Raw genomic sequence first — 23,225 nt, 5'->3', positions numbered from 1 at the left:
TATTTTAATTATAATGTTAGTTATCTTTGGCGGTGCATAAGTAACAAAATTGTTATATACTTGTCTTACTAATTTAAAACACGTAACTAAGATTTTTATTATTTTTTACGTAACAAAATAAAACTGAATATAAATATTTTTTTCTTATATGAATATTTTTTTGTTACGTAACTATATACTTATCTAATGTTAATTTTGTCTTATATAAATATTGATATTTTTTTTAAGGACGAATATTGATTATACTATATATATAATTATAATTAATATATTATAATATTGTTTTTACATCTTGATTAATTTTATCAAAAAAAATCTTGATAATTGTGGTTTGATTCTTTGATTTTTTTATTAATTTAAAAATATTTAAAATTTCGATAATTGCTTATGTAATGTCACATCCAAACACTTCAATTTATGTAAGTACTTTTTAGTGTACATATCCAAACATAAATAGCTTATCAAGTATAAGAGCTTATTATGTAAGCTCTAATGTTATAAGCCCTAATGCTATAAGCATCTATATAAGCTGTTTATCCAAACGGGGCATGAATTGGCTAAGACCTTTTCTTAATCAATTCTTGATAAAATCTCTCTAGATAAACAACAATGCTCTTTTTTTTTATTCAATGGTCCAGCTGTAAGCAGCGGCGAAGCTCGAAAAAAATTTATGCAGGGGCCAACTATAAAAAAGATTTTTTTTTTTTTTTAAAACGAACTTATATTTTTAAGGATAAAATATATTTTTAGTCACATAAATTATAATTTTTTATGTTTAGTGCTTAATAAAAATTATTCAATTTTTATCTCAGTTTTTTAAAATTTTACTAAAACAAAGTATTTTTAGTCTTGAATTTAATCTTTAACAAAAAAATTAAGGACTAAAATTAACAAATTTTAGAAACTTAACATAAAAATCGCTATTTAGAAACGTTAGGCAAAATGTGTTTCAAGAATCCAAAATTTCATCAATAATAGACTGTTTAATAATAGATTAATAATGTCTTTTCAAATGTAAATAAATAGGTTATTTGCAAGAAACTCTTTTAATTTGTCTATGACTATTGTCTTGATAATTTTTATTGTTGAAAAAAGTTTCTCTATTGTTGTTATTGAGATCGAGAGTATCAAACAAATACTAATAAATCTATCAATCTTGTAGTAACTTTTTATTTATTATTTATGCTAATTTTGCAACGAAATTTGTTTGGGTAGTTCAATATTTATTATTTGGGGTAGCCGAATAAAAATACATACCGACCACTTAAAAGAAATTTCTCCCATATGAAGGGCTACGCCCCTGGGTATAAGTATTTTTTCGAGTGAATGGAAAAAATGTAATTCCGATTTCCTCTTTTTATAAGTAGAATTTATATATTTTATATTGAAAGAGACATTTTTTATTATTATTAAATGTTTTCAGCTGGGACTTAGTTGACCCATGTTTCCTTTGAGGGGCATATCTTCTTTCCGTCCTTTGGTATGACAAAGAGACCACATATGGTAGGCAGGTAGAGGGTAGATGCTATTTGTTATTAGGGTTAAATGAATTTATTATCTCTCCCTATTGTCTAAATACTAAAGTTTCGATTGGTCATTGCATTTTTGCTTATATGACTTATTTATAATGATGTGCCAGTGCTTATGTAACTTGTTTTTTGTTGACATAAATATTCAGAGGGGTGATAACCAAGTCATTAATGAATGATTCATATATGTATAAATGGCTTCAAAATGGGGTGGAGTTGGAAAATTTGGAAGGAAAAAAATAGTTGGGGCCAAATATTAGGTTTTTAAAATAGGGATCAAACTTCATTTTTTTTAAAAAATAGAGGAATAAGAAATACATTTAATCTTTATTATTGTAATTTAATATTGCAACAAAAAAAGAAACGAATTTGATGTTATTGTTGTCATCAATGAGAGCATACGGGATTTGCTAAGAGAAATGTATTTTTTATGTCAAATAAGGTATTCTTCTATTCTTTGATTTTTGGATGTACTTTTGAGATGTGCGTAAATTGTAAAACATAAAAAGTAAAGTAGAGATAAATATATGAGATATTCCTTCTTTTCTCTCTCCTTTGTGAGCCGTCGGCTGAAACCCTAATTTTATCTCTTTCATCCACCAAAGAGGGGTGGTTTAGGGTCAAATTTTGACCCCAAATCATCCCTCTAAATCATTTTTTTCCTTCCCTTCTATTTAAATAAGTGATTTTCACATCGAATTAGGTCTTTCTTTTGTGATTTCGTCGTCTTAGTGCGATGCTGTTTTGTTTGTCGTCTTTGTGCGGCGTTGTTTGTCTTTTCCCTTGTTGAGGTGTTTGTTCGATTCAGATTGTCATATCAGCTTCGATCCAATGCAAATCCAACCAATGACTTTGGCGTCATCAACATTGCAGATCCGGAAACATGGTTATTCCGGATATTTTAATAAAGTCATATTTGTAGGCTTATGTACTTTGCCGTTTTATGCTATTAACATGGATGTCGTGAGTTTGTTCACAGATTCATCCTTTTTATTTTTAACGAATTTATATTGCGTCGATGTACTCTATCAATTTAAATGAATGAATGTTGTTTGTTTTGTGTCAAAAAATAAAAAATATATGAGATATCATATGAGACAAGGTGTCTGAATTTTTATGTTCAAATAACGGTGCTCAATCGCCAAGATTGGGTGTATAGGGTTACGAATTAAACTACTCCTATATATTAATAAAAACTATTGATTTTTCATCAACATTTTGACAATTTTAATATTGTTACTTTTTTTTTTTTTGAGCAATAATATTGTTACTTTGCATAACGTTGCATTTCCTTTATATCTTTATTAAAGATGGTCAGTCAGGTCTTCTAACAAAGATTGATAAAGTTGGAGGATAATTCAAACTAATGGAAGTTAGTAAATTTCAAGATGCAATTGTAGAAATTGATCTTCATTATTAGGAGGAAAGATCCAAATATATCATCTATCTATATATTTTAGGGTTAAATATGCTTTTGTTCCTTATAAATATATCAATTTTTTGTTTTAGTCTAGAAAAATTCATAATATTATAAGAATCTCTCCCAAAAAAATTAATTTTTTTTAACAAAACATAAATTTAATATGAATTTTTATATTTTATATGGTTGAAAATTCATTTTTTTTTTTGTAGATAGACGAAATAGTAAAACCATTATAAACTCACACACACAAGTGGACATGTCAGGGTTCCCGGTCATAACATCCGACCTAACAATTTCGGCATTTTGTCAGCTGAGCTAGGACTTGCAGATTATTTAATTTATGTTTACTTAAAAAATTCTAATTTTTTTGGAGAAATATTTTTACAATATTCTACACATTTTTCTACAATTTTTTTAAAAATACTAAAATTTATTTTAAAATAGGGACCAAAAGTAGCGATTCAAAATTTTATAGGGACTAAAAGTTGAAGGAAAATTTTAGAGGGACTAAAACGAAAGTTAGTATATTTATAGGGACCAAAAACATATTTAACCCTATATTCTAAATCATTCCAAAATTTTAGTAATTGTGGAAAAAATGAAAAGAGAAAGAGAAGTGGTATTTGTATAACCAATTTTGTACAACTCTTGTGACAACTACTTTTCTCCTCTTTTTATTAGACAAAAATAATAAAAAGAGAGAGAATAAAAACACATATAAATATGAGAGAGATAGTTGTTTCAAAAGTTGTCAAAAATAGATATACAAATATCATTTCTCAAAAGAGAAAATAGAGAAGATCAATTTTCATTGTCTTTTTTTTTTTATTTAATAAAGGAGAGGATCCATTTTCTGCAACTATAGACTAGAGGATCTTTATCAGTCATCCATTGGGTAGCATATTAGTCTGACTACAATATATCTTGTTACAAAACTTGTGTGAAAGGTTTGTCGAAGAATCTTCTGGTAGGCACCATTTTTAATTTTTACTTAACAAGTCAGCTGCAAGACATTGAAATCTTATACTACCTCAGTCTTTAATTATAAGATCATTTTGAGAATTTTGTTGGTCCCTTTTTATAAGATTTATTTTCTATTTCCAACTACATTAATTATTTCTTTACATATATGCCCCTATTTATTATACATCTTTTTCTTCAATCAGCAATAAATAAAAATGTTGAAAAAACCCTCTTTCTTAAAGGATAAAATTGTAAAAACAATAGTAATTACAAACATATTTAATATAAATATCCACTATCTTAATTTCCGTTAATTTTTCAAAAATGCCTTATAATTAGGGAGGAATGCTGTAGTTTTTTTATAGCTATATTGTACTGCATGGAAAACTATTTCAATAAAGTATTGACATTATTGTACGGTTTTGGCCTTTTAGGGTCATCGTGTGAATTATTGCGATGTAAACCTGTACATCCCATTACTTTATGTTAAAGTTAAAAATGATTTTTGTTTTTGATGTGAAAATTATATTTTATTTTGAATTAGAAATATATAGGGATTTATTAGAAATCGTGATTGAGCCTAATATAATCTCACAAAAACGGTTTGTGAGGTGATTATTGTCCAAAAAATTGTGAAGAGGCTCTGATACCATATTAGAAATCGTGGTTTGGTCTAACACAATTCCACAAAACCGGCCTGTAAAGTGAGGATTGCCCCCACTTATAAACAAATTGTCAAGTCAACTCCTAACCGATGTGGGACTCTTAAGAGGATTAAACTTCGAACTTGAATTCTTCACTTGTTTACTTCTTCTTTTTTTAACTGGTTATTCTTCGCGCATTGTGGACCTAAATGGATAGCAAACTCACTCTGAAAGTTTGTTCAAGATTGAATTTGAACAAAAACTTTGATTAACTTAAAAAGAGACTGGTGCATCCATCTAAAGAAAAGTAAAAAAACGATATTCGAAAAATATAAATTTGTCATACATGTAACATGATGCAACGTTAGAAAGAAAAGACAAATATAAATCATAGGAGGTTTGAAGCACCATCCTTTGTATTCTATGTATAAATAATCACCACCGTAGACAAAAACAATTAACATAGATTACTTCACAAAATCATTAATAAAAAAAATTCACTATACACAAAGTTTCAATGGATTCATCTGGGTTGAAATTGCAATTGCAAATGAAATCATCGCTATCACACAGTTTTCTCTGTTCTCCTGATACCCTTTTCACCAACAATTCAAAAAACTCCAATTCCATCACCTTCACGAATCGTTTCACCAAAAAATCTACTCATTTTTCCACTATCATGGCTTCTTATACTACATCAACAGCAAAACCAATTGCATATGGTTTCAAAACTTTGTTAGAAACCTTCACTGTTGATGTTCATAGAGCAGAAAATAGGCCATTAAATGTGCCCTTAATTGCGCCTTTTACTATTGCTTCCTCAAAATTGGACAAGGTAGAAAATGTTGCAATTAGAGTTGAATTGAGTAACGGTGCCGTAGGGTGGGGTGAAACACCAATTCTACCTTTTGTTACTGCTGAGGATCAACACACAGCTATGGTTAAAGCTTCTGAGGCATGTGAGTTTTTGTTGAAGTGTCCTGCATTAACATTGGGTTCTATGTTGACGGAGATTGGTGATATTCTTCCAGGACATCAATTTGCTTCAGTGAGTTTGATCTTAGTCAACCCTTTAACTTGTGTTGTTTTTTTTATTCTCAATTTAGTGTTTGGATGGGTGGTGAGTTTGTTAGAATCACGGTGACACCGTGAATTTTTTGGAGTTTCAAAGTGTAGGTTTTGCCAAAATTGCAGAGGCTCTCTATGACTCTGTCAATCTCACCGTCAATCTAAACATGTACTTAATGATTCGTATCATTTGTTACTTCGGTCACTCGCTTCAAGTACTTTTGAAAGGCCTTTTATTATACAAATTACTTGATTTTGAATATCAGATGTAACCGTAATTTTCTATTTGCGGTAACTATGAATATTAAAGGATAGTTAGTTACAAATTTTGAGATAATTTTCAATCTTAAATTTAGCATTTTATTTAGTAATATTGCTTGACTTTTCCTTCTGATCAAGGCTCAGTACTTTGGTTATTTTCTCTGCTTGATTCTGAGAAACTCTAATTTTTTTGTTTTGTTTGAAAGTTGCTAACATTTTCTGTTTCTGGAATCAAGATCAAGATAATAATTCAGATACAAGAAGGAAAAAGTTTTTGTTAATGCTTTCTTTGTAAATTGTAATGATGATGCACTCTATTCACGGTTGGTATGAGGGACCAGAATTGGGTCAATGATTATGATAGTGTTGAGAATATAGTTAATATATTAATGACCCCATGAAATTCCAACTCAACTAATTAGTTCTTCCTTTTCCTAATTTTGTATGTGTGCAAAATGTCTTTCTAAATTAGCAAAGAAGATTATGTTTGCTCATAGTAAAAGGATTACAGAAAGGAATATAATTTGATAAGCTCAATTGTAAGGAACTAGTATGACTTTATTGTTCTAACTTATTTTGTTCAAATTGTTTCTGAGCAGTTTCAATTTCAGATGATGTTGAACTGGTTCCCATGTGATTACAAGTTTGTGAAATGTGATGTTTTTATTTTATTTTATTTTTTTATGAAAATTTCACTTCAGTCTACTTTTTTCAACATTGAAGGTTAGGGCTGGAGTGGAGATGGCAGTAATCGATGCTGTCGCAAGTAGTATTCGTGTGCCATTGTGGAGGCTTTTTGGTGGTGCTTCAAATACCATAACCACTGATATAACAGTTAAGATCTTATACAATCTCAGAGAAATGCTTATGATAAATATAATTTTACAGAAGTGAAAAAATAAATTTAAGCCAACATATTATATTTGCAGATCCCTATTGTTTCTTCAGCTGAAGCAGCTGAATTGGCTTCTAAGTACTATAAACAAGGATTTAAAACTTTAAAACTGAAGGTGGGGAAGAATCTCAATGCAGATATAGAAGTGCTTCAAGCCATACGTGTCGCCCACCCTGAGTGTCAGTTTATTCTAGATGCTAACGAAGGCTATAACTCTAACGAAGCAGTGGAAGTCCTTGAGAAATTACATGGTTAAAACCTACATAATTGAACTATTTTTCTCCATATATGATCCAAATGATTGTCATTGCTGCATTACAAAATACACACATGCACCTTAATTGCATTATTTTTAGCAATTTGGTTAGGAACTTAGTTTGTTTTGTATTACAGAATTGGGGTTGACCCCTGTTCTATTTGAGCAACCAGTTCATAGAGATGATTGGGATGGTCTTGGATATGTGAGTAGCATAGCAAGAGAAAAGTATGGAGTATCTGTTGCAGCTGATGAGAGCTGCAGAAGTTTAGTTGATGTTTACAGGATTGTGGAAGGGAATCTTGTAGATGTCATTAACATTAAGCTTGCAAAAGTTGGAGTTATAGGTGCATTGGATATTATTGAAAAAGCAAGAGCAGCAGGTTTGGATTTGATGATTGGTGGTATGGTTGAGACAAGACTTGCTATGGGATTTGCTGGTCACCTTGCTGCTGGCCTTGGATGTTTCAAGTAAGTATTGTATTTTATTTGAAATGTCTGAGCCTTTTTCACAGATTATGCTGCTTCATATTGTTTTCCTTAGGTATTGTCCCAATTTCTATTTTATTATATTGTTTAAATATTGCAAGCTCTTGTGTAGGTTTATTGACCTAGACACCCCACTCTTGCTATCAGAAGATCCAGTTCTCGAAGGCTATCAAGGTATATACCCTAATACCCTATTGGTTCTTCTTTATAGGTTTTCATGGAAAGCTTGGTTAGATTTTGATGTCTTTGCAATCTGATGAGACTAAGGCATTTCATTGAACAGTTTCAGGTGCAACTTACACGTTCACAAATGCTAGGGGACATGGTGGATTCCTTCACTGGGACAATCTTGCTTAGCAAGTAATGAAATTTCTTGTACAATAGAACTCCACTTTAATAAAGAGAAGCAGGAACTTCTTGTCTCAAAATGTGTTTGTATACTAAGTACAGTCCTTATCTTCACTTAGGAAAAGAGAATGTTGGTGTACTGCTACTTTCATTATATTGAAAATCATTTCTAATCATAATCAAGATTTGATTAGAGCAGTAACGGGAACAAGACTTGGCAATTACTACTCTCACAAAGTCATGTTGATAAATTTAAACCTTCACTTGTCTTCAAGGGCTAGTTTGCTCTTCATTTTACGGCTTCTGCCATGATACACCAAATATTTAATGTTTTGTGCGGTTAAGATGATGAGACACATGCAAAACCCTGGTTGAGGAAGTTAACACGCACGCAATGCTTGATTATGCAGTAGATATTGTTTTAAGATTTGCATGGAAAACTTCCAAAAATGTTTTTTTTTTTTTTTGCTACACGGTACCAAGTCTTTTTGAAATAGTATGATTTTTTTTTTTGAAATGGCGAAATATTATTATTAACCAGCAAGCCCGTGCAAGGAGCACTAATAAGCTCGGGTGGAAGAAAAAAACAAACAAGGGGAAATCGGTTGCCACACAAACTTGGCTCGAACAAAAACCCTTAAAAAACCACCCCTAAACACATGAACTAAACAGCCACCCCTAAACACATGAAATAGTATGATTTATGTTTGGTCTTTCTTCATTTTATCGCATTTTATTATCATTAAACGAATTTCTTAAAAAAAAAACAAAAATTATCATTAAACGAACATTTTTTCGTAAGCATAAGTGCTATTTGGTGCGATTTCTATACTCGCGAAAATCGACGAAGGATTACATGCTTATGTTGCATTGGAAGGTCAAAGTGAAATTTCCGCTTTAGGTAGAATTCATGGGGAGGTGGGTGACATCACGAGTGATATTGAAAAGAATTTGCCTTCGCTCTTTGCCGTGAAATATCTCAATTCACACCAAACATCATTTCCCTTTAATAAAACAAGCAAATATTGTATTCAAGTTTGATATTCAAATAGGACCAGGTCGATCTCAGGCTCTTCACCATTAATTTTTTTCCAAATGACCAGATCAATGTTAGCCATTCCCATTAAAGAAAAGTCCAGGAGAAAGACCCGTCCATTCCTTATTTAAACTGACCTTACAAATTATTACAAGCAGTAAATTCTTTGTTCTCCATCAAAGAAATCCAAATTTGGATAGGTTGATCAACCCTCAACAAATACATAATTAAACTCCTATGTTGAAAAAACAAGAGCTGCGATTAGTACTGTTTGTACAAATTACCCCATTTTCTTGCTATGCATTGATCATGAAGGAATCAACGTTCAGTTAAAAAAAAAAAAAAACAGATCAACCAAGTGCCCAAGGATTAACTATCTTTTAACTGTGGGCAATCAGCATTGCAGGGAACAACACTTCTGTACATTAAAAGATATTATTGGTGAAAAAAGACAAGTAACTCAAAAGCATGTCAAAAAGTCAGCCAGCGTAAACCACCGGCTACAGGTAAAAACAACATGGGCAATGCTAAGCACTAAATATGAAAGATATAAATAAAGATTGGCCCTTGTGAGTTTCCTATAATTTTTGGGGTGAGTATCAGATCTCCGTAGCCTTATCCCAGTATGAACAGGTGTTTCTGAAACTAGAACCTAGACTGCAACTACAAAGATAAAGATAAAAATTGTAGAAACAAAAATCCGAGAACAATGAATTTTGGCAGTTGAAATGTTACAAAATTCCCGCGTCAAGCCTGAAAACCTCAAGCAGGAATTTGATTGGAATCTCGCAATCTCATGGACTTAGCATGCAGCCTCGCCATGAAAGCAGGATTGCCTTTGAGCCTCTCTTTCACATAGGAAGTCCGAGCATCGTCTACTAGTTTATTAGCTTTGCCAGCTTCCTCAATGAGTGAGAGAAGAGTCCTCAAGCAGTCCTTTCTGTTTTCTTCACGATGTTCAAACCTTCAAATATGGAAAAGAAAATTTTAAATACACAAGTTTCATAAAATTGAATAATGCACAAATCAACTTTTGCTTATATAGCATTTTACCTCTCACTAGTAATTGTAAGCTCATCTCTCCCGGGATGATAACGTTTTCCAACCAATTCTCTGAGACGGCGAAATTGGTATTTTGAAAGTCCAAGCTCCTTTACAGTTACAGATAGTTTCACTTTTCTGTTTTTGGGATGCCATGCATCGCCACCAGGAGCAAATACTACCCGAGTTACCCACCGGAGAATTGGGCCTTCACCTGGCGGATCATCGGAATCCTTTTTCTTGTCTGGCACAGAAGTATCAACAGGCTGCATGGCCGCTTCTTTTTCCGCCGTCTGAATATATTCATTCACAAGCTCATCCTCAAACTTCTTATACTGTTCATAAGCAGCTTCAGGTTCAAGTTCCCCTCTCTCACACATGTCCCCTAGCTCATTATATTTTGTCTCCACCTTCTGTTTTATGTCATCTAGATAGATATCAAAGCATAGAAAATAATCAAAAAGAGTACCAAAACTGCAAGGTCATGACCACATTTCAATTCAAACATCATATCATTTCAACACAAATTCCATGGTGAGGCCAGAACAAGCAATAAAAGTCAAGTGCAAATATCAAACCCTTACGACAGTCTTGCACATTGAAATTGGACAGATTCCTAAATTGCCAGGAATTTTAAATTCTTTAAAATTTCCAATACTTTGAGGTAATGTAATGTTACGAGAGAATTCAAATACTTGAGGTAAATTGCCAAGAATTTTAAATTCTTTGAAATTTCCAAATTACCTTATCCAAACACACACTAAGGTCCTAATATCCAACACAAAGCCTTAGTTGAGTTTGTTTCATGACAAAAGCACTTATGCAAGGATTTGGGAGAGCTTACAAGTTACAAAAATATCTTATTATGTTTCAACAATCTCCCAAAAATAGCTAATGACAACAGCTAATAACTTGCAACTTATACGAAGACAGTTTAAGCACATTTTCTCTCTTATTTTATAAGCACTTAATTAACCAACATACCAAAATGCACCCTGTATTTCCCCAAAATTATTTAGCTTCCACAATCAACAGAACCAACCAAAACCAAATTTTCACATATATACAAATAACAAAGTAACATATAAAACATAACATAAATCTATGAACAATGGTGTGTTGCGAATGTGATGCGAATGCGTAGTAGCATGTACCTGGGAGAAGTTTATCCCAGCTAAGCATATCTTCAAGAATAGCCTCACACTCCTTAGTCTCTGTCATAAAGCCATGCTTAACACCATCTTCAACAATATCAGCCCATTTCTTATCATCCATATTAAAGTACTGATCTTTAACCATTTTCTTCATAACATGATCTCTAGCATTATACAAATCATCAATCTCATTATCAGTTTCATGTGTTTCCTCAAAATCATTTTCAAAATCCATATCATCCACATCATCAATAGGTGCCATCTGAAGTTCATTCATAATCTCATCATCAGTTTCTTCATGTAACCCCGATAACCTCCTCACCATAATCGCATCCATGATCGCCGGCAACACTGTTTCGTCGTGTTTGTGTAGGTATTGGTTAATCATCGCTTTGAACTCTGAAATAAAACAAAACAAAAATTAACAGAATCAGGTTTATAATTCACATTGTGTGTATAAGAATTAATAGATTCAGTATGAAACCTTTGTTGCCGACGTCTTTGACTTCGAGGGGGGCAGGGTCTTTTTTGATGGAGGGAAGGGTAGATGGTTTTTCTTCATTGGTGGAGGGAGGTGGAGAGGGGTTTTCGTCGGAGGAGAAGAAACGGAAGCGGGAGAGAGATGAAGCGGCGAGTGGCGCGGTGGTGTAAGAGTGGTGGTGGTGGAGAAGATTGCGAGTGTAGAGAGAAGCGTTTCTCAGTAGAAATTGTGTCATGGTTGTTTCACTTCACTCTTTCTCAATCTAGGGTTTCAGATTTCAATTTGATCTCCCTCGTTTCGCTTCTCTGTTGTGTTTAATTTTGATTATTACCATTTTGCCCCTTCAAATTATAGTTGTTGAACATGCCTCTTGAAATTTGTCGATAGGTAAAATAGTCTCTGAAATTTAATGTAAAGTAAGTTGGTTTTTTCTTTTTTAGGGAATACAGTAAGTTGGTTCTTCTATCTTTTTTTTTTTTTTAAGGAAGTTAATTCATTTCATTACTCAAAAGATGTCAAATACATGACGGTACATCATCATAAATGTTAGGACTGTGATCAGATAGAGCTACCATTTCTAATTCGTGAGCGACCACATTTGCTGGCCTCTTGTTAAACTCAACATGAGAGTTTTGAAAACTATCCTGAAATAATTGTCTACGGGCAATAATAATACAACAAAGTTCACTATCATCATCTACCTCTGTGTGAAAAGAATCTACATAATGTAAATCTAGTACAAAATCAACATTCTCAAATCGGAGATCTGATACCCATTGCATTACCGTGTGTAACCCAACTGCTTCTCCCACTGTAACATCGCATAAGGGGAAACCAATCAGTTCTCGCAAGCACAAAGTCACATGCATCATTTCTGAAAAACATATCAATAACAACTTGGTTAAGAGAGGAGGAGAATGAGGCATTGATATTACATTTGTATCTACCTCGCATTGGTTTTTCCCAGCGAATCACTTCTCACGTGCTTGGCTCCTGATGAGGTAGATATTGACAGAAGGATGAAAGTAATATCTGACAAATCCAGGGACTTATGAAATATTCATAATCTCAATGACGTATTAGAATGTCTTATCATATTAGGGACGAATTTGATGGTTTACTCATTCATTATTTGTTATGATTTTTTGTTGCCAAAATTGTGTAATGGTTGGTGTGTAATGTACTAATGTTGAGCCATCAAAATTACGTCCCGATCAAAATACTCTTTAATTGCTTCAATCAAGTTATTTCATCAATTAACTTGTATTCATGTTTATTTCCTCTCTTCAAATGTTTATGGCTTTAAAACCAGAGTTAAGATATATAACCATTCTATCAATAAAAGAAGATACAAGACATTAACACCAACAACATAACACTAACATATACTACCATTCAAAGATTTGGCATACAAAAACACAAAGTGTATCATTCATTTGAATTATACAATACCATCTATCCTATCATCAGAGCAACAATATGTTCACCAGATAGTACCAAAATTGTGCCACACCACAGTGAAATCTAGTATTTCTTCCATTTTCTTCTATTATCACAACATGTGTAAATATTTATGTCCAGAAATTAAAGGGGTCTCAGCCATTATTGAACTGTAAATACTTGTACAGTTTGGCTTAAACCCACACATACTCTGTTAATCTGTCATACCCACTTAATCTTTGTTTCATATTTAATTTTTCTCCCTTTTCAGAAGGGAGTTCCACTTATAAAAACCAGTTTTTTTTCTTTTTTATGTCTTCGCTTTGGCAATCTCAACGAATTCATCGCTTGAGATCAGTTTCATCTTTTGTGCTGCTTAGGCGTATAAGAAAAACCTACAATTAGGCTGTCACAACCGTGCCATCACAATCTCTACAGATGGATGGACTTTAATAAAGTTTGCACCACGGCAATGAAATTAAGGCTTAATTTTAACCGAGGGAATATAACTGGCACGCCATATCATTCAATTCATTTGTAGTATGTGCCATGCGATTTAAAGAACTGATGATCCGGGTGATTCACCTGAACTAGCCTTAACCATTTATCTGCAGCCTGCACGAGGGAATTCATTACTTGATTCTCACTAACTTCTTTTTTCATCCAAATAGATCCCTTTAATTTATAGGCAGCCATTGCAAAAGTAGGTATGGAAATATTTGGTACACCATCCATCTCACTGGGATAAACTAGTACAGGACCAGGAGTAGGACCACTTCCTGCAACAAAACAAAATAACTCAGTCAACATTACATCAAACATAAATATTATATTTCATGTTTTTGAAAGGATGGAATATTTTTGCATAATTAATGACAGCAACCAGAAAATTGAGTGATGTGTTATAAGAATCAGCGGCTTGTGATTTTTCATATTTGTGATTTCAAATTACAAGATTTTCCCAGAGTGTCATGCTTCAAACAAATAATCTTTCCTAAAAATGTGGTTACAAATCAGATGCAGACTTGCACTCATTCTGTTCTTAGTTGCACAGTTGACATCATGAATATGATGCAGCCATTTCTGACAAATTATGCACAATTGCTACTTGTGTGGGTTTGAGCAGTCAGCAGTGTAATTGAAAAGCATGTGTTTCTAGATTTTCATAAAAATCTAGAAAGGAAAAGGTAGTGACGAACTCTTGGAAGTTTCTAGTTTTTTTGTCCCATTTTTGCAGAATTTCCAAGTGTCTCTTTGGTACTGATGTTGTTTGGCTACATCACAGTTGTTTCCAGACCTCAATTTCTCATTCCGATCTGGTTCAAAGTTGTGATGTCAATACCACCATCAGTTTTAAGTTTTTGATAGGATTTCATCTGCAGTTAGTGCTGATCCAATATTGTTTTGATTTGGTTTAAAGATGTCACGTCTTCTAGTTGGGGCTTCAGTTGCAGTTAGCATTGGCCCAGTATCAATTTTGGTTCGAATTGGAAGTTGTGACATCTTCTAGTTTGGGTTTCAGATGTGTGTAAGCACTGGCCTGGTTTAATTTTGGTTCCGTTTGTCTGCTGTTCATGAAAGTAAACAGTGGTTTCTTCATTTGGTTTTTGATGATTTATTTTTAAGCACAAACCTTATTGGTTGATTGTCCTGGCATTCTTTGGTGGTTTATGTTAGCACGCCTCCTATCAAGAACATGTTTGTGAGGAGCAAGCTCAATACCCAAGGCCCAAACTTAATTAAATAGAACGAGGATGGCTTTAGACTTGCCATTCAGTTGTTTTGATGTTGGTTAGGTTTGGGAGAGTCTAGGCTCTCTAATTCCTAAAGGATTGGTTATTTGTGATAATTACTTAATCGTGTGCAGCAATTTCTATTTTTCAGTCAAATGTATAACTGTTACTGGTATTGGAGCATCGGTCCAGGCAAACCTGTATGGTTCTGACGTGCACCATTATGGAGGCAGGAGTTGAGTTCTTTGAACAATGCATTAAAGCTCTAACTTGGTATGAATTGTGGGAATTTTGTGCACAAGATCCAATTTGGGAAGATTTCAAGCAAACTTAATACAAGAGATTTAAACCAACAATGAATTAAAGCCTGTAAGAATTGTTGCCAAGTCTCAAACAAACTGGATCCGTCGAAGAATATCACGAGCAATTCAAACTGTATGCAGGACAGCTCAGAGGGGAAGAACCAGAATATCTTAAAGGTATATTTCTCAATGGATTGAAGGATGTGGTCAAGGCCGAATTGAAATTGCACCCAGCCACTTTCTTGCCTGAAATGGTGGATTTTTGCACATTGAATTGATGAAAAGAATGCCCTTCTTAAGAAAGAAAATTTTGGCAGTACTGATGGTCCAAATTTTCCAAGGTATTTTCCCTCTAATTGGAATGTGACTTAGGAACGAAGGGACACCATCAAAACCAGTGAGCATTCCTGCCATGGGAGAATCCAGCAAGACTAAAGGCACAAGTACTTTTAGAGGATGAAACTTTGAACATTTGACAGACACTGAAATGCAAGAGAAATCGAGTAAATGATTATGCCTCCATTGTGATGAAAGATTTGGTCTAGGTCATGTATCTACAAATAAGCAATTTAATGTCTTCATTATGGATGATGACATAATAGAAGATGAAACCCATTTCGAAGTACGAAACTGCAGACCTCAAAAATCACCAACTTTCTAGATTCACATCCAAAGAGACTATTAAATTACAGGGGATACTGAGGGACACAAGCTAATCATTTCGGTGGGATAGGATCAAATTGATCGCGATGGGAGATAGGATCTCTGAGTGATTCAAGAAAGTCAATGATCAGCTTGAATGCAAGCAAGATACTCAGCAATGGAACAATCTCCCTTGGTGATGGATTCAACTCAGCTCTGAGTTGACACGACCTGGCAGTGATTCGTGAGTGAAAGAATATAAGAATTTCGTCCCAGAGGTGATGCGAGGGCACCGAACAACACGGGAAAGAAACGAGTCTTATAGAGTGGAAAGAAGCCACGTGAAGAACAAGGAATCTTGTGAGTCCCAGGTCGTATAAGCTGGATTTTCAACATCCTGATTGCAATCTAGTTCAAAGAGGTATCTTAGAGGAGCATTTGGATTAACGGGGTGTGCCAATGCAACTTGTACGTGCAAATTATGCCTTCAATTTGTTCTTTCCAAGAGAGAAAATTGTTCTCATCAAGCTACAACCTAGTGGGTTGAGCGGAAGTTTTGAAAACATGATTTTCTAGATTTGATGTGAGATTCAATCCAGCAGAATAAAAAAGGAATAATTTATTTTGTTTCCGAGTTCAGACTGATATTATATAGGATAAAGGATAGAGTAAACCCCTATCCAAAAACACAAGCATCTTCACTTTAATTTTTTTTAATGTCAACGAATTAATCCCTTTATTATGACAAACATCATCAAGTTGGTCCCTTATTGTTGAACATATACAATTTTGATTTGCCCATGCTTAAGGGACTGAATCGATAAAACTGTATTTTTTTTCCGACACAATAACACTGTATTATTAAGCAATAAAACTATGGTATAAAAAAATCTTTGGAGGACAAATTTGATCATACTTTGCATTGTTGAAGGACTTAATTAACAATAAGAATCTTTTAAGGACCAAATAATGTGACATTCATTCAACTTTGGAGAAGAAAAGCAGGAGTAACTTAAAAGGAAATAATATTAAAATACACAAGTAAATCTACTAAAAGTATTGAGCCAAAATAAGTGCTGTATAAAGCCAAGATTCTACTGCAGATAAACACAGGCTTGAAATTTCAAAATTACCTGTCAAGGGTGTATGGAGTGTATGGTAGGTTAGAAAGCAGGCATCTAAATCTTTTAAAGTAGGGCCTGTGGGTATTCGATATATAGGATACCTATAAAATGACATAAAAAATGTTAACCAACAAAAAAACCAGCACTAATGCATCAGATCAAATTAATCTTGCTGTGTCTATACAAATCGGGAAGAAAAAAAAAAGGAAAGAAGTTAAGGATTAGATCACCATGCAACAGACATCCAACTGTTTGGCAATAAATCACAACTTCTCAACGACATGAGGGCAGGATAGTCGCGTGCAAGATCTAGTATCTGTCCAAATATTGTACAATATAAGATGGACTGTTCAGGTTAAGGGTTAAAGAAGCCACAAATTAATTAAGATCAGACATTGCCTTGTCAGCCAGCGGTTCACGGCCATAAGGATGACCTTGTTCCAAATACTGAAAAAGCAGTTCTTGAGGATTCCCAGTTTCGCTGTCATCACTACTAGAAAATCCTTCTTGTACTGTATTGTGTTTGTCATGTATAGACAGTGTGCTCATTTGAGAAGAGACACCACTTGTCAGGTGTTTACTGCTTCTCTGTGCTGTAAAACATTCTGTCCTTTTTCCAGATTCGCAATCACTGCTTCCTTCACTACATGAATCTCTGTAGTAATCCCCATCACTATCTTCACTTATGTACCTAATGACATGGGAAAATCATATCTGGTTGGTTACAAGCCAATGCATAACTAATAGCTACCAAGTGCATCTATAGGATACAAATCATGAATGGCACATTTGCTAACGCTGATCAGAAGTTATAATTGCAAAGAAGTAGGACAATAAGTGATCATATATCAAAAAAGCAAAATTAAATTCACTAAGTTGGTATTACACTGACTACATATAAGAATCAGTGGCCATAAAGAAGGGGAGAGAGAATATAAAAAATAAAATAAGGTAAAAACCTATCATATCCAATACATCGAGATCTAAAATGAATCACTCACTAGTTCATCAAAATTCAATACCAATGTATATGTTATTTATTACTTCAGCTGAAATCTCGATGGCGACGAGGACTAAATTCAACCAATAAATTTATATTTCGAAAAAAAATTAAGTGTTCTTGGTTAGGGTGAAAATTGTATGGAATGAAGAGGGAAGGAGTGAGATATGATATGATATCTACTACATTCTACTGGTTTTCACTTCACAATATAAAGAGATCCCTGAAGCAATAAAAGGAATGATATTAAATATTGATCAGATAAGCTCCATATCCATTATCAATCATAAGAAGAGGGCTCTACATAACCTCAAGTGCAGTGTCTCCACTTACCTCACACACAAACATTTTATACACTCTTCCAGCGGTCAGCCAAACTTTTTCAACCAATTACATCTAAACAGTTAAAATACAAATCAAAACATGAGATGCTGCACAACTGGTTGAACTTCAGTGATTATTTAACGACTCAATGCATTAACTCAATATTGCCACTTGATACTCGAAATCTAATTCAAAAAGCAACATCTTAATTATTATTGTGCAACCCAATAAAACTGCTGCTGAAGAATATAGATCCACTGCAACAAAACCTGTCTTCTATTAATAGTTTGGACATTGAACAAGTTGTACAAAATACGTGAACTAAACACAAGCACATAAACTGAAGCAAAAGATACAACTACAACCATCAAGCAAGGTGGGGTTGACTACATAAATCAATCAACGTCAGAACACCCTGTGTGTGTATTAAGGTTACAAAATAACCATTTACCTCTAAATCTCTCTTAATAGTTTGATATAAAACCAAATTGATTTCTAGTGATGTCTGTCTCTTGTCATAATCACCCCTTAATTACTCTCTCCTAAAGATTCATAGTACGACTAATAAAATTAATCCCTTTATGATTTATGCAACTTTATATATTTCTTATTTTCTTGAAGATAGGAAATGAGTATTTCTTCACCAATCAATTAACATGCTCTTAGAACTCATAGTCTTGTTGAAAAAACTTTGTTAGTCTACTTATGTTTTTCTTTCCTATCCCCATCATACCTCAAGGGGTATATCATCTAGTCCAACCACATATACCTCATGCTTGATCCTCCTTTCTAGTGTTTAGTCTGTTAGACCTCAAGGAATACTTGTTCCCTTCATTTAAATGTTTGTATGAAAATAACTCTTCCATCTTTGATATCTTGTTCAGTGACCAATAATTTTCGTCATCATCCTTAATGCATCTCATATTGATAAGTTGTTAATCTTAGATAGTAATGAAGCACCCGACCCCAAAACCACTAAAGTGGTATAGTGGATAGCCGGATGACTGCTATTGGGAAGACTAATCACGAAATTAAAGGGGTGGTCATACCTAATAATTATAATTAACCTTTAAAATCATTCATTAACATTCAAAACCAAAACCCAATATAACTTAACTACTAATTCAAGCTCTAAAAGTATTCAAAATAACAAGTGATTCTTTGATTAGAATCACTATCAGAACGCCTATTGTGTAGGGGGCTGCTTGACCTTCGCAATTTGCATATACGCAAACGTCAAAAAACAGGGGAAAGAACCTAGAAACAACAACGAGAAAGGGTGGAGAACCAGAACGTGATACAGTCGCTATCGCCAGAAAACGCCTCCTCTATCGCCGGAAACAAAGTGCCGCTATGCAATTTTTTGTTTTCACAGTTGTAGAAGCGCAAAGGAGAACAGATCGTCTCTTGTGTCTCTATTTTTCTTTTGTCATCGAGTGAGAAGAGGTGTAAGGAAACTTACTGAAATTGGGAAATGGTAAAACGGCCCTAAAAACATTTAAAATTGGATATAAGAGAGGGTCAAAAAGGGCTTTACAAACACTTACCATTTAACAACCACTAAAGGGCTATTTTGCCACTATTTGGCCTCGATTTGCAGCAGCTACTACTGCAGCTAAAAAACGCAGATAACAAGTGATTAGTGTCGCTCCATAGCCATTCCCACTCTGCTATAGCGTCTCTTTTTACAACATTGGATTTCAGTCTCTTGTTTTTCATTCCCTACTTTTAGCAAGTCTATAGATACCTTGCTTCCCTAATTTGGTTCCTAATGACAATAAACCTTCAAATTATCTTTTTAGTTTCTTATTTAGCTATCTACATTTATTTGAACTTCCCATTCTACACAAGTATCATGCTTCAATCCCGTATAACCTTAACTTGGTTGTATGTTGTCATCACACAACCAAGAATCTTCACTCTTAGGTGCAAACCCCTCGATTTTCCCAGTGTTTCTTTGACTGCCTTTCTAATCACTTTATTCGTCTCATTTCAAAAATCACCAGCACTTCCTTAGATCTCTCAAACCCTCCGCAAATTTTCTCCCAAAGAGCCTTTGCTTTTCACCTTTTAATTGCCATCATTTTTATACTCAGGGTGTTAATTGAGTATTACTATTTACTTTTTTTTAACAACACATCCATACCCAAAACACTATGTTGAGCAGTGGCCTCATGGCATGACTTTCTACTATACAAAAGATACACACACGCGCGCACAAGAGAAAGAGAGAGAGGGAGAGAGAGAGAGAGAGAGGGAGAGGGAGAGACACACACAGAGAGAGAGAGAGAGAGAGAGTACACATACTTTAGCAATTTCTTCCAAACTTCAGCAAAATGGTTTTAAAATAAAAGCATTATATCACTATGTGTGTGTGTGAATTCAAAAAATCCAGCACTTAAAAGCAAATTTAGAACAATTTGTTTTAACAAATCTGTGAGCTTAACTAGACCTTTTTCCTATGAGTGAAATCCTGAACTATGATTTGTGGTTTCAATATCATTTTAGAAAACCATGATGCTATATTGAACCCACAAGGAAAATGAAGAATATCGATAGAATTTTATTCACTTTTCTTGGCTAAGCAATATAGGTAAAAGAATGAAAACAGTTCTCAATTTTACTGCCAAAATCACAGGGAGAAAAATAGAACAGATAAATAATAAATTGGCTATGAACTTGTGTTTTAGACACTTTTTACAAAGAGCTTTGCTATACACAGCGAAAGCAATTTCACGAAATTATAGCGAATGCACTCTCACCGTTGGATGTTTATATGGCACAATACATCAGTGGTTGTAACAATAAATGAGTGGGTGAACTTATCAAAAAAAAATAATGAGTGGGTGAATACAAATTAGAAAAGACTACAATACATGTCGCAATACAATTGTGAAGAAAGTTTTCGCTTTAAATAGCTTTTTCCTTTTACAAAAGACCAAGGAATGCATAAAAGAGGATAGTCTTAATCATTTAATGCTCTTAAATTAAAAAAATAATAATAATTTAATTGATAACAGACAAACCCATCAGTAGATATATCACAAGCATACAAATTTATGAAGACTAAAACAACGTGTTTAGTTCTCTTGTTGCATTTACTTCTCAATTTTTTCTTTTACCTTTTCAACCAGCAACAACAAAACATAATCCAACATAAATTCCATTTGAACAATTTACATAACAAACAAATAACTGAATCACAAAGCAAAAGAACAAAAGAGCCACATCTATCAACAGCTAAACTTCCAGCGGTTAGTGTTGTTGTCTTAAAGTAAACAATTATTATGATATACATATATATGCACATATAACAAGAATGGTTCTACACATGAAATGGCAATACCTTGGCTTGGCACTCGACTTTTCTGTAGGTTGACCATATAGCTGAATAGCTGACAAATACGGAACATAGTACTGGACTACAGATTCCCTTTGATCAAGTAGTAAAGGGACTCCAGCACCATAAGCACTCCACTCCTTAAACGATTCCCATAGATCATTCAGAGCAAAGTAAGACTGATACTCGACATCACAAGTCTTCCAACCTCTCATTGTCGTCTACAGACACAACAGAATAAAAAAGTTACTAATGCAGCATACAACAATAATAACCAAAATTCACCACAATCAAACTTTGTACCATCCATCCAATTATATAAATAATAAGCATCTGAATAAAAAAAGGGAAAGTAATAAATAAAACGAGCACGTGAGCATAACGTTCCGTCAATTTAGTCCTAAAAAATCAGTCAATTTAGTCCTTTTTCCAAATCTATCACCACTATTTTAAAGATTCTGTTTGTATGCCGCAAAAGTGATTTCTCAATCAGTTGACGTTTTTAATTTAAGAGCACCAGCACTTCTGATTGAAGACGTGGCCTGTGTCATGTGTCAGACATGTGTCGGTGTGACACGACACCGACACATGTGCTTACATTCATTTTTGTCATTTTCTCAAACTGTTACCGGTGTGTCTGTGTAGTGTGTAGTGTGTCGTGTCCGGTGTCTTTGTTTGTGCTTTGGACTAACTTTCTAATTCGTAAATTTTAAGAGACTAAATTACTTAACTAATTTACAATAATTCCTAAACTTGTCAGTAAGTTACACATTACAGAAAACAATACCAAATGCAATCAAAACAAAAACACTCAAAAGCACAGCACATTTGCAATCAATGTTTCAGCATTTCAAAAACCAACAAATCAAAAACTTTCAAAAGAAAAACCTTGGAGAAATACTGAGCTGGAACCAATAACTTTGTGGAATCCAAGAACCTATCAATGTTACTAACAGACTCTTCTACAGACGCAACTGTTATTGATTCCTCTTCAACATTCTTGTCTCTCTGAGCTTGCTTACGCTGATTCTGATTCTTCCTTGTCTTCACCGGAATGTAAAACCGATCATCACCACCAACACCACCAAATTGCAGTGTAGTACCCAGCATTTTCCAATCCTTTTTTTTCGCAAATTTTTCTCCCCCAAACTTAATTGGGTTGTTATAAACAAGACCCAAATTTCAAAATACGATTTTTTTTCTAAAAAAATTGTTTTTGATTTTTGAACGAAACCCAGAAAAAATGGTATTGGAAAAAAGTTGAGGAAAAAGAGAGGATCAATAAGTAGGGAGAGTGTGAATTCGTATGAGAAATTGATCGGTAATGGAAGATTGAAAGGAATAAAAAAGGAATACGTATGTGAAAGGAATGAAAGAAGAGAATGAAGAAGAAAAGCTTCAACGCTTTCTCTCTCTTGTTTAGTTTAGGACAAACAAGAGAAGAAGAATAACATTTGTAATTGCATAATGTTTAGTGCACGTAGCATGTTTGGTGGAATTCTATCATTTTCTGTTTTTTTTTTTTTTTTGATTAATTAAATTTTTGTTTTTAGTCTTTGTAAATCATATTTTTTAGTCTCTATAAAATTTTTCGTTAGTGTTTTTAGTCCTATAAAATTTTCTGTCAGCATTTTTAGTCTCTATCAAAAATTATCATCAATATTTTTGATCCCTAAAATGTTACAAAGACTGAAAAGTGTAATTTTATTTTGTAAGGACTAAAAATAAAACT

At 33.6% G+C, this 23,225-nt stretch overlaps 3 protein-coding genes across 9 annotated transcripts; 1 reads left to right on the top strand and 2 right to left on the bottom strand.

The window, feature by feature from the left end:
• The first annotated feature begins 4,923 nt into the window (after nucleotides 1-4,923).
• Nucleotides 4,924-8,168, top strand: LOC120577623 (L-Ala-D/L-amino acid epimerase). Its single transcript, XM_039829312.1, has 6 exons — nucleotides 4,924-5,607; nucleotides 6,612-6,722; nucleotides 6,818-7,034; nucleotides 7,177-7,510; nucleotides 7,641-7,702; nucleotides 7,812-8,168. Exons 1-6 carry the CDS (start codon nucleotides 5,077-5,079, stop codon nucleotides 7,883-7,885), a joined length of 1,329 nt encoding a protein of 442 aa, XP_039685246.1. The 5' UTR covers nucleotides 4,924-5,076; the 3' UTR covers nucleotides 7,886-8,168.
• Nucleotides 8,169-9,010: 842 nt separating this feature from the next.
• Nucleotides 9,011-11,941, bottom strand: LOC120577740 (uncharacterized). Of its 2 annotated transcripts, XM_039829627.1 has the most exons (5): nucleotides 11,592-11,941; nucleotides 11,108-11,506; nucleotides 9,966-10,380; nucleotides 9,666-9,876; nucleotides 9,011-9,330 (listed from the first exon to the last, which is right to left on the bottom strand). In XM_039829627.1, exons 1-4 carry the CDS (start codon nucleotides 11,821-11,823, stop codon nucleotides 9,675-9,677), a joined length of 1,248 nt encoding a protein of 415 aa, XP_039685561.1. In that variant the 5' UTR covers nucleotides 11,824-11,941; the 3' UTR covers nucleotides 9,011-9,330; nucleotides 9,666-9,674. The 2 variants fall into 2 exon arrangements, with proteins under 2 accessions (XP_039685561.1, XP_039685560.1); XM_039829626.1 differs by lacking the exon at nucleotides 9,011-9,330 and having other exon boundaries at nucleotides 9,332-9,876; nucleotides 11,592-11,940.
• Nucleotides 11,942-12,132: 191 nt separating this feature from the next.
• LOC120577741 (uncharacterized) lies at nucleotides 12,133-22,943 on the bottom strand. Of its 6 annotated transcripts, none has more exons than XM_039829629.1 (8): nucleotides 22,382-22,943; nucleotides 21,500-21,714; nucleotides 17,229-17,520; nucleotides 17,060-17,145; nucleotides 16,839-16,930; nucleotides 13,614-13,807; nucleotides 12,536-12,620; nucleotides 12,133-12,462 (listed from the first exon to the last, which is right to left on the bottom strand). In XM_039829629.1, exons 1-7 carry the CDS (start codon nucleotides 22,601-22,603, stop codon nucleotides 12,567-12,569), a joined length of 1,155 nt encoding a protein of 384 aa, XP_039685563.1. In that variant the 5' UTR covers nucleotides 22,604-22,943; the 3' UTR covers nucleotides 12,133-12,462; nucleotides 12,536-12,566. The 6 variants fall into 6 exon arrangements, with proteins under 6 accessions (XP_039685563.1, XP_039685564.1, XP_039685565.1 ...); XM_039829630.1 differs by having other exon boundaries at nucleotides 12,133-12,399; XM_039829631.1 differs by having other exon boundaries at nucleotides 12,536-12,581.
• Nucleotides 22,944-23,225: the final 282 nt, after the last annotated feature.

This window comes from Medicago truncatula, chromosome 8, assembly GCF_003473485.1.
Source record: "Medicago truncatula cultivar Jemalong A17 chromosome 8, MtrunA17r5.0-ANR, whole genome shotgun sequence".
In the NCBI taxonomy this organism is placed as follows: Eukaryota; Viridiplantae; Streptophyta; class Magnoliopsida; order Fabales; family Fabaceae; genus Medicago; species Medicago truncatula.
This window is presented reverse-complemented; position numbering and strand designations above follow the sequence as displayed.